At 34.3% G+C, this 12,637-nt stretch overlaps 1 protein-coding gene across 1 annotated transcript in view; it reads right to left on the bottom strand.

Moving 5' to 3' along the window:
* Positions 1-545: 545 nt before the first annotated feature.
* LOC131665217 (uncharacterized) overlaps positions 546-12,637 on the bottom strand; it is a 119,172-nt gene continuing 107,080 nt past the window's right edge. The window contains exons 3-4 of the mRNA XM_058936961.1: positions 6,870-6,998; positions 546-716 (exon numbers count right to left, since the gene is read on the bottom strand). Of these exons, the coding sequence (XP_058792944.1) occupies positions 546-716; positions 6,870-6,998 (300 nt within the window). The remainder of the gene's footprint in view (positions 717-6,869; positions 6,999-12,637) is intronic.

Below are 12,637 nucleotides of genomic sequence, written 5' to 3'. Positions count from 1 at the left end.
CGCAGCCAGAGCACCGTCTTCTCTCGTATCATCTTTCACATTATATTGAAATTTCTAGCTGTTGCGTCGTACAGATCGCTTTCTCCCTCATACTTTTCTTATATTAAAACTGAGTTACGATTATAATTCACCCTGGAAATTAATGTGTAATATGGCTCGCACGCGTTATTTTCTCTTTTCAGGGGACGAATATCGAGAGCTTTCACACTTTGAACTTTTAGTAATGGCACGAGATGATATTTTTTAACGGTAATGTGATAAAATTTATTGCATACACTTTCGAAATGGGCGTTTTCATGTCCGGAATAAGGCTGTCAATTTCAATAAAAGTGAAATGGTGATTCAAGTGTAAGAGATTAACAAGATGAAACACCTACAATTTAATCTATATTTTATATGCCTCCATGTTCGTATTAAATTGTTATTGAATGCGTAGCTATTCCAACACATATTGAATATATACTTTAAATAAAGAAGCTACAAGTGTACGGGCAGAAGAACCGAAAAAAGGAAGAGCTTTGTGTACGATAACGAAAAAAAGCCACTCACCGATGCACGATGTTTTTGGAGTGCATGTGCTGCAGACCATCCGCCAGCTGGCGAGCATAACATCTCGCGCTGACTTCGTCGAGGCGACCGCCCGGCTGGCTTCTTACGTGGGAGCCGAGGTCACCGCCTGTCGCAAGCTCCGTCACGAGGTAGTACACGGCACCGCACTGTTGGATTCAGCATTTAAACCATGAATTATTATGGCTGATGCGGTTTCAATACATTTTGAGGATAATTGTCTTGCGGATTAACTAGTTCACTTGACCTAATTTCAAAATCAGAATCAACTTAATCGTAAAATATATATTTGGAATAATTGTTCTTTTTTGGTCATAATATTATCGAGCAACTATCACGATTTCATAATTACTTTGTATATTTGATGCTTTTAACGTCTGTAATTAAATGAAATCACTTTTTCGTTTAATCTTCGCTAAGTGTACATTCAATACTTAAAGTATTTGTAAATATGAGATATATAATGAGCAATAAATTATATTTAACATAATATTTATAAAAAATAGCCTACTCAAGTGTATTATTGCTTAATTTTCTGGACAATTCTCTAATTAGTGGAAACTTGAAACTTTCAGCTATACCTCATTGAATTTTAACGTATAATTTATTTTGATGAAATAACAGGTTATTTGAAACTACCACCGAGATAAATGATAATTATATTCAATTTTATTCACTGATTTCATTGTAATTCACATAACATTCCTGTATAAAAGATAAAGATATTTTTTAAGCTCGCATACGTATATTGCATATGAACTAGTAGTAACGCTGTTCGTTAAGTCGGACTGGATTAGAACACTCTGGACAAGTTATATTATACCCCAGTGTAACCTAGATTTACCGATTTTTTTGTAACTTATATCGCTTTCTTTAAACTTTATAAAAATATGAAAGATTATGTATGGTCAAATTAGTTTCGCTATGTGAACCTTGCAAAAAATATTGTTCTATTCGTTTTCATTTCTGATGTTTCTTTGTTATCCTTACTAAGTGATTCACTCTCCATATTGTACAATAAATAATAATGGTAGAGTAAACCTAAAACATTTTAGTTTATTCTATCATCTTTCTTATCCTATTACTAATTCAAAGACAAAACTGTGAGAGTTCGGATAAATCAAAATAACAAGTTCATTTTTACTGACTATTAGTTTAATTAATCAATTAAATTCATTATTTCGCATCATGGTATTTAATCGGCGGGAGTGTCGTTTTTTATACATTTTGTATAAACTTATTATTCCGCATTTTTTTCAATTTCTTCATTAAACGAAAGCTGTAACTGCTACCATCATGTAGACGTATCTTAGCACCTTCTCAATAAAACAATCTTGAATGCTATGTCAATTAATTACATTCAAGATAAACATAGGTCTCTGAAAATGCGGTACAAAATTAAAATTGTCGTTAATATTACATATAAGAATGTATCTGTCGTGTTGATTGCGATTTATGAATTTCTTTCAATGCATTTAATAATATATTGTTGAGTTTGATAATTATTTTGGTAATAATAGATTATTTTATTGCGATAATATCGCAACACAGAAAAAACATTTTTATTAATTAGTTAAAATTAACTTTTTTCTATATTTTTCGTTGAGAAAATGAAATTTATATATACTCTAGTATTGTGTTGAAGTTTATCGCATGTTTATTTTTCAAATTTAACAATGAAAAATAATATACCTTATTTCTTTGAGTAATATTATAGATACGTATAGGTTTTCACAGATGCTAACGAAAGCCAATCTTTACTTACAAGTATCAGCACTTTACTCTGTAGCAATATATCTCGTGGGACGTCAAAATTGTACATGTAAAAAAGATCCCTTCATATCACAATGGAACAACGATGACATGAATATGATATGAAATGGGGGTTCAGTCGTCATTCTAACATCGTTATTACTCGATTGTTATTTGCTAAAATTTACTGTTCTGCTTCTTTGCATCTATTCAACTCGACCGTATAAAAGAATATCTAACTTTGTAAGCATCCTGTCTCATATTTTATAGAAGCAGTCTTGTATATATATATATATATATATATATATATATATATATATATATATATATATATATATATATATATTTTATATATATATATATATATATATATATATATAAAATATAATAAAACTTGTTATACGTAATATTTATTTAATGGAAGTCGATGAAAATAATAATTTCTTTTGAGTAGGAAAAACTCAAGCTTAATTAATGCTTTTGCAATTGAGTTTAATTCTAGCGTATCTTGCTTCTGGGAAATCCGACTATTAGCTCTTGTTTGCTCGTCAAACAAGAGCTTGATATAGAATATCACCGAGCGTCGAAGAATGGCAATAGGGTGAGACAAAAGCTCGATTGTTAAAGGGTTAACTAGGCTTACAGCTATTCTTTGATAGCAGTTTCAATGGCATCACGAAGAACCTATCATATTTTAATTAAAGAAAAAATTAGTTGTTAACATAATTTTTTTTCATGAAAATTTATTATCGAATGAATCGCCATTCTTAATTTTAAAAAACTTGTATATATATTCTTGACCTTGCTAAAGCTTTAGACACAGTAGACTATAAAATTTTAGGACAACTAGGACCACTGCTTTTTATAATCTACATAAATGATATACCATTATTTCAACTGGAGAAAATTGAGCATTAATCAACTTATCACTCAACATTCACAAAATAACTTACATTGAATTTGGTACCAATTGCAATAGTACACCAATAAATTCAAAAATTAATATACAAGATAAAAGAATAAACAGAGTGCACAATACAAAATATCTAGCTGTGACGACTAAACACAAAATGAAATGGGACCTACATTTACTACATTTGTACAAGAAAATCAAATATACCTTTATATTCTACAAATCATTAAAAATTAGAAGCATAGAAATATTAAGAACCTTTCAGTATTGTTATTGTTATTGTCATTGTTACTTCAAGAAGTACGTCCACGTGGAATGCTACAGAGGTAAACTAAGTACCTGTACACATTAGTCTTCGTTCCCTATAGTCGTGAATATGCAGACTACCTCCTCGATCATTTTTTAAATGGTGTAGGAGGATAAAGTTTAACACGCATCATGACAGTAGTATGCACTATTCAATAGTGTTTACTCCTACGCAAAAATTGCACGGGGAGGAACTTATTTAGGGTGAATAAAAAAGACTACAAAACTTACAAACTAGATTACTTAAAATAGTACATAAAAACCACTTTATAGTAGTTAAAAACCTAATTAATATTGAACAAACTTTTTTTTCAAATCTCTATTATACTATTATGAAGAACTATCCCAAACATTCAATAATAAAAACTATATGCATATAATAGCTTACAGGACCCCAAAAGAATAAGAAAAATAAGTTTTAAAAATAGTTATAATATAAGGACATTATAACAAACTATCAAATGAACTCTAGATAGTTGAAAACAAAAATAACAATGAAATATCAAAGATGAATAAAAAAATCCTAACAGGTGTAATACTATAAACTAATATTTTGTTAAAAGCTTTATGTTCTACATCAGAATCTACAATAAATACAAATCTGTGGAAACTGTTTTTGACATAATAGATAATAATTGAACGTAAATTCAATTGAAAGAAACTTATATAATTATTAAATAGAAAGTTCAACGGAAATTCATATCTTTCAGTGAAAGTCTATAAGTATACAAATTATTCAGTCAAAATACTGTTAGATAATAGGGCCTGTACATGTGAACGTGAAAATTCCAACTTATATCACAATAGGTTTCATTCAAGATTAATATTAGACAATTATAATAAAATGTAATCAAAAGCCATCGATGCATTGAACAAAATAATCATATTTGCAAATGAAGTTATTGAATCAACGAAGCGACAATATTAATAAAAAAAAGCAGAATGACTACAATGAACTCTATTGCAAAGATTACAAACTAATAAAATTTACAAAGCTTTATATTCTAAATTCTAACAACAAATAATAATATTCTTCAAAAACTATAAACCTATCAAAACTATTTTTAACGTAATTGAGAAAAAATCTGAAGAAAACAATATCAAGGCAAAAGTGACTAAAGCAGAGTTTGTTTCTAAACAATCAATCCAGCATCCAGACTGTATTCAGATGACATACAGGAACATAAGCTATTTTTAAAATAGAAAAATACTACTCTATGATAGAGACACGAAATGAAAACAAATTTTTTTTAGCTCGGTGTATTTACTAAAATTATAATCAAAATACAGAGATCTAATAGTTATTGATGATATAGTTTTTACGTCTTTTTGCAAACGTAACTCAATTTTACAATAATAAATAATTTTTTCACACTATAGAGTAACATATGTAGTTGGACTTATTCGTGTAGTAAAAATTAATCACGTAGAAAAGATCATTTATATATTATTTATTTTTTTAAAGAAACGGAAGTGATCGAGGGTGTTACTATACTACAGCTAGTGTTGTACAAATGTTAATCAGATTCTGGTGAAGAAAATAACAGTCCAATAATTCGTTATTTGCTTGACATTTTTTCTTTTAATTTTAAGTTTCTAATTATAGTCCAGATCAGCGGACATGAAACTATTTTCTTTGCTGCATGATAATTTTTTTCTAATATATGTGTATAGTTATTGCAATTACGTAATTTATATATACTACTCTGCTTAATAAATAAATATATTTCGTTTGTTAGGTTTTACGAAAATAGATGTAGTTAACGAAATACTATAAATCGTATGATATTCATGACCTTTCGCAACAAAAGGCATGATGTACGTAAGAGTCCTTTTGAAGTTTTAAAGTACCAAGGGAATCCCCGTTACATATTGAATGTACAATTTTTCATGGAAATCAAACGCTATCCTGCAGTTTAATAGTCTTGATGGAAGTTATGAAAGTTGAAACTTTCTTGCACGACTTCATCCACGTGCAAGCTGAAGTATAACTGGAAATTCATACTTCGCGTTAACGCCCCCTTTACTTCGCTTTATACGTACGGGTCTTGGCAAGCATACGATTACCTATGAAGCTTTTGACCTCCTCTTTCAAATTTACCTTTCTCATGGTAATATTTTTGAACATATGTAAATTACAAAATTGATGATTTTGAGCTACTTTAGAACTTTCGAATAGAGACAAATGTTGGAGTATTACAATTGAATTCGATACTATGTCTTTGAGAATGGTTTTAAAAAATGAAGTTAAAAAATTTTGCTGTCATCTACATCTGAAGATTTCACTAAAACTGCTTCCATCGGGTAACTTTGTTGTCCCTTTGTCGCAAATCGCATTGCTATGCCCGTACACAGTTAAGTCGAGACGATTGAAGTCTAGTTTACACCAGGAGAATTCGCACCCTTGCACCCCAATATCGAGTCTGACAACAAGAGCAGACTATTAGAGTAACACGGAAGGGTTGAATATTTTTAATTACAACAAAAGTAACACTCTCGTTACTTGGGGAAAAGAGGGTCAGATGAAAAGGGCAAACGCAAGTAAAAGCTGTTGCGCCATTGTCCACGAGCGTATATACATATGTGCGCGAGCGAGTGAAAATGAAAAAGGGAAATAGAGGTGATTTTTCTCTGTCTCGCTCTATCCGCCAGTCCGTCGGTCCTCCTATCGTACAAAAACAATGGGGAAAAGGAGAACACGAGGGAGGACAAAAAAACGGCTTTTTAACGTGTATCCCCATCACGCTTTGGCGCTCACCCGTGTATAGTATGGGACAGAGAGAAGGGGAGAGAGAGAAAAAAAATGCGCAAGAGATAGATTTTTTTCGCCCGCATTTTTCAGTTTGTTCCGTGTCGGATACGTGGAATTGACAAAACTCGCCGTTCAAAGCTTGCAAAAACGTCAAAGCTAATTAATGCGAGCTTTTGTTTGATTTGCCTCTTTGCATTTTACGTTTTTTCTTTTGATTCGTATTTGCGAATCACTCGAATTGCGCCAAAGCTTGTTGCCTTTTAATTTAGCCGTGCACAGCAGTAATTTTCGATGAATTTAAATATAATTTGATATCTACATTAAAATTATAATCTAGAGAAACAATCTTTTAAGTGCAGAAATTGGGTTACGAGTACACAATAATATTTAACTACATCTCGAAATATGTAATTAACTTGAACAATGCATATGACGTCGACGCGACAGAGTTCTCAGAAATCTCAAACCGCTAAAGGCAAATAGTTAAAATATGCAATAAAGAAGGTACGTGTGAGTTCAAAGACGCTAATAATAAACTTGAATATGAACTTGAATATTGACAGTAAATGTTTGACTTACTTGGATAGTCTCGTACAGTCGAATGATATTTGGGTGATTTAATTTAGACAGTAGTTTTGCTTCTCTGTAAAGGTTCTTCAGCACGTATTTTTGTAATATTTTATTCGTGTCTATAATCTTCACAGCGACCTAAAACAGCAACAATTTTTCAATTTAAATACTTGAATTAACTGGACTCGGTTTTGATATAAAACCTGATCAAATAAAACAATTGGTAGAATATGTGATCGTGATTGTTATGAACAGACGAGACATAGATTGTCTACTGAAAAATCATTCTTAACGAAGATAACTTTTTTTTAAAAGAAAAAAATTATATTGTGGTAAATATTTGCTGTTGATTTTCCGATTTATGCTTCTGAAATCATATAGAGTCGTTTTATATGTATTCTGTTGCATCTGTTTACGTTGAAAAATGTTTTCGTCACCAATTTTCTTCACAAATATAACATATCACGATGTTCGGTGTTTGCACATGTGAATATATTTTGTCAAATTAACCAGCCGAGATAGACGTTGGTCATAGGTCTGTATAAATAGTTTAGAGTTTTCATTTTGTAAGTATGCTACTTTATACTAATAGATAGCCAAATAAAACACAAAAATATATTCATTTTAAATAATGATGGATCGACTGGCTGTGTCAATTAGGGGTGCACTTCACTTGTAATTTTAGAAGTTAAAAAATAGAAGGTCTATTCATCTCTCGTATGCAAGCTCTTTTCAATCCAACTAATTTGATTTTGTTGAACGGATCGATCGTTTGATTAAACAAAAGCTATTTGATACTTTGATCAATGATAATGTATATGTTTACAATGCATTTATTCAATAAAACACACAAAACTAGCTAAGAATGCGTCCGAATCCTTCTCGACGATGGAATAATGGATTATAAACATTGAGACTTTGTTAGTTTCACTGTTTTTCAAATATGCATTTAGATGTAATAGATTGCATCTAAATGCATATTTGAAAAAATGTGCAAAATGACAATTTAATATATAAGTAACGCATGGATTGACAAGGCTAATAAACCTCACGATAAAATTCAGATCATTACTGTGCGATATAGCTCCCATTAAAAAGACCGATGATTTTCATCTTTTCTTATCTGAATATTTGAAGTACTTTTATTCTGGATAGCAGAAATACGTTTTCACATTATCATGTAATAAAAATTGCATGCAAATATCCTATTACCAAGGGATTAATAAGCTTAAATGCATTAAGGGAGAAGAAGAGAAAGAGAGAGGGAGAGAGAGAGGGAGAGAGGGAGCGGGTAACACGTGAAACGCGAATTTAATACTTGAAAGTATTAGGATCGAAAAAGCTGGGTTTGCAAGTTTTTAAGGCACATATGGCGTGGTCGGAATCACGCATTCATCACTTAAATAATTGAGCCAGAGCTGACTTGCGCGCGTGCGCGGGGAAGAGTTCGCGAACTGCGCCGTGGTAGCGTACACGCTCGAGTCTTTCGTTGATCGCGCCGCGACGAACTAAGTGATAACACCCAGGAGGAGGAGGAGGGAGTCTTCGGCAAGTGGAACTCGCTTTGACATACGGCCGACCTAACGAGAGATAGAGAGATAGATCGAGCTTTGATATCATGCAGCTCTCAACCCTTTTGAGCGCGATTAATATTTCAAGCTGCGATCGTAGAAGAATAGATTAAAGCCATCTCCACAGGGTACATTTTGGTGAGCTCTCTGTCACATCGTGAAGATTCTTTTTAATCGCCACACAAAGCTCAGTCATATCGATAGATTTGCAAAAGTATTCGTTGTGCGACCGTGCAAGATTTATCAGAGCCATGAATGCGTGGCAATATTAATGATCGATGAGGTCGTGCGCAGAACGTGTCGCAGAGGCAGAACTCTGTCCCTCTCTCTCTCTTTCTCTCTCTCTCTTTCTCTCGGTAGCACGTTTCACGTGCAAATGTTTCGCGGTTAAAGCTCGCGGGGACGTGATTTAGACTTCGGGACATCCGATGCTTGACATGCTAATGATTTCCACGACGTGACGGATGTACTTATTCAAGTTGCACAAATCATTGCTGATGTACGAACCTTCATTGGGCTACACGTGAGTTGGGGTGGCAGAGTGCGTTTACGCGCGCTCTCCTCTCTGTGTACCCGCCTATTTGCAAGTCTTTGGTAAGCCGAGAATTTACAACGCTTCCCCCCTCCACTTCCCCAACGCGGATTAATTATTACTCGCGGACGATTTGTAACTCGCGTAGTTATACGACAATAAATTCAGCGTCGCCTTGATTTACACGTTAGGTACATCTGCGTTCTCCATTAATTTGGTTCTACGCACTCGAATCTTGACTTTTGAGCGCTGAGCGTTGACAAGGTTGGTGCTTTGTTTATTTTTATTTTGCCCGAGTAAATCAAGGTATTTTGATTGGAGCACACGTCAAATGAGCCATGAAGTAAATCACAACGTAGCGTGGTGAAATAAAGCACGATAAATCGCTGCTCGTAATGAGGTGATTATTGGCAACGTATTAACGACTTGATCACGGTGCATGCAGCACGCGGATGCACGCAGCTATCATTTAAAAAGCAAGCGTATATATGTATGTATGTATATATATATATATATATATATATATATATATATATATATAAAGCAGTCGGCTTCGTATATTACGTTGACTTTCTTCGACGGCCCTCGAGCGCCTTCCGGGCTTCTCACTGGGCTTCCCTTGTTCTTTTTGCCTCGAAGACTCTCTCAGCGGCACAGCGCGTCGACGCGACGACGAGGATCGGCTTTTACGAGCCAGCGACTTGATTGCAGTACAATTAAATGCTGTGGTTGGCAATGAGCTCGATCAATTGAGCCGCGATTCATACCGTGGGAGAGCGTCGGGGCGTTTTGTCTCGAGGGGACCTCTTGGAAAATCCACTTATGCATATATAGTAGGACTCGATGGTTATTAGTGGAGCAACGGGAGTTCACTCGACAGTAGCGCCGACGACGACGTGCTCGGCCACACCCGCGTCTCTCTATGATAAGACATCAAATTGATATATACGCCTTAGGCATAATTAGCGGCTGTTCCGTCCTCGCACGCGAAAAGTCTGTTTAGGTGCTATTAATCAATGGCCAGCTGTATACAGTTGCGTAATTGGATGCGTGCGCCAATGCTGCCAGCGTTTCCCAATATTTCTTCCTGTCCGTTCTTCGTGCACCGCTTTTGGTTGGTTCTGTATTCATACTTTTTTAGTAGTCTCTAATAGTACTGATCAATTGGAAATAAATACGCAGTAATACTTAGTACAGCTAAGGATTTCTTATTTACAACGATATTATTTGTATATCGAATTTTTTATCGCATTTCAAATATTATACTTTAATTTTATAGGGCAATACGAATTTACTAAAGATAGTTTCGATAAATAAATAAAATACATTTTATCAGCTTTTTACTTATGTATAATAAATATGTTTGATTGATTCACGATTTGATCTCCTAATTAAGTGTCTTTCAAGCTATCACTCCTTTTCTCTATTATTATTTAACTGGAATCAAAGCTTTAAGTCAATTTCTTGTAAATAATCAAGTGTAAAAGTAAAACTTATATTAGTTCGGCAATAAAAAATACATATCTCGTTTGTATTTAGTTATGTACGTGTGTCACTCTCTGATGATATAAGCTGTCATTTTATCGGATTGAAAACGTTTTGAATATATCCGGAATATCTTGTAATAATTTTTTAAATAGCTTGTAAGATTCACTTAGGTTGAAATAAAATTCATTTAATGAATTTATTAGAGATCGATGAAAACCAAACAGTTGTTATTTATTCATTAACTACAGTACAGAAGTGATCGTGACTGTGAATGCACTCGTTAAAGCAAGAAATGCAACACGAGGTTTTGGAACATTTGACGAAACTCGCTGGCTCGCACGTTAAAACGATGCATCCGATAATGCGAGTATCGGGCAAAGTTCTCTCTTCAAGCTCTTCTCGCGCCCGAAATTTTCGGCTACTGTTGCTGAGCGACGCCGCCCTTCTCTCTTCGTCTCGACTCGACGTATTGGCAGAACGAACTTTACGCCGACACGCCGCTGATACATTATAGACCATCTGCCGCAACGCTCGAATTCGCAAAGTACTTACTCATGCCGCTGCTTCCTCGCTCATCCTTTCTCTCTGTTTGTATCCGTTTATCGACGTTTCCACTTTCTCAAACTAAATAAGATTATTCTATTTGTAAATAATTATCTAAGCGTTTTATTGCATTTGATTTATTTTTGTCACTGTAATCATATTTCGATTCAGATCAGTCAATCGTTATCAAGTAGTAAAGGAACTAGATATCCTTGAAAATTTCTATAGATTACCATTTGCATCAGAACAAAGAAACTCTTCACTTAAAATGAGCATTATAACAGTGAAACAATGCAGTTCACTTCAATAACTTTTATTTTAGTATACTCGTATTTCCAATCATTTTCGTATTTATAAGTCAAAATTGAATCTGTTTGCGACAATGATATTTGACTAAATAAATATCGCCGTATAATATAGTTAAAAAGTAACAAAATTCGGGGTCGTCCAAACTATTTCACACAAAGAAACAATTAAAATTCATGAGATGAATGGAAATCGGCAGCTGTCGCTATATAATTCGGCAGATCGGAGTGTTTAGGTCGGCGAAGTTTTCGAAATTAAAGCCACGCGCGAAAGGTAGGTCAACAGCAGTCGAGATTCCAATTGATCGAGGAACATCTGCGAGGCACGCCGCAGAAAGACAACGTAACCAACCAACAGCAGCAACAGCCGGCTGTAGGTAGAGGCGAATTCAAAATCGTCGAGTGGAGAGAACCCGGAAACGCAGCGCCTGAGGGCCTCATCTCGACTAATGATTTATCGGGTGAACTCTGAGACGAAAACAAGCAGGCACAAAATCTCGCGGCTTCGACACATACACACTCAGGCATGCACACCTCAACGTATAATCTTCGTCGAGAGAGAGAGAGAGAGAGAGAGAGAGAGAGAGAGAGAGAGAGAGAGAGAGAGTGAGAGAGAGAGAGAGAGAGGCTTTTTCGCGTGCCACGGCCCTACAACTAAATTGCACCTTACGGATGACACGCTCACGATTTATCGTTAATACCAGGAAGGTGATTCGGCTGCGTTGCGGATGTACGTGGGAGACAGAGAGAAATAGCTCAAGTGTCCTGCTTTATTGCTTTTTTTACATGCTAGTTTTTTCAAGTGCCATCGATATTCTGTCACTTCTGTTCTAGTAAATTAATTATTGTTTTTTCAAGTGATATCACTCATTATAAAAAGGCTTGCCAATAAAATGCTATTTTCGTGCATTTTTTCAAATTATCTCTCCAATTTACTTTTGGACATAAGTTACAACACCTGCGTTCTGCATAAGCTAGTTCATAGATTTTAAGATAAAAAATGGTCGCGTCAATTTACCGATTTTTAAATTTCTCGAAGCTTACACCATTGTTGGTAATCGAAAGTTACTAAACAATTTTGATAGAGGGATGCTTAAACTAGATCAACTACAAACGAATTTACTGAGAAAACTATATATTATTGCTGGTATTGCAGGTCGATTTACGTCAATTCTGCCTAACACGATGAATCGTAGTAAATGGATTCTCACGAAAATAGTTAGATATATCCGAATTAAACGGTCACCGAAAAACACTGATTTAATAAATAGAAGCAATCACCATTCATTATTCAATTGGCGAATATTTGTCAGCCTCTTTAGGAACTGAAATGTATTT

Source organism: Phymastichus coffea, unplaced genomic scaffold (assembly GCF_024137745.1).
Source record: "Phymastichus coffea isolate CEN01 unplaced genomic scaffold, Cenicafe_Pcof_1.1 PCOF00048, whole genome shotgun sequence".
NCBI classification, from domain to species: Eukaryota; Metazoa; Arthropoda; class Insecta; order Hymenoptera; family Eulophidae; genus Phymastichus; species Phymastichus coffea.
Note: the sequence above shows the minus strand (reverse complement) of the source record. Positions and strands in the feature narration are given on the sequence as shown.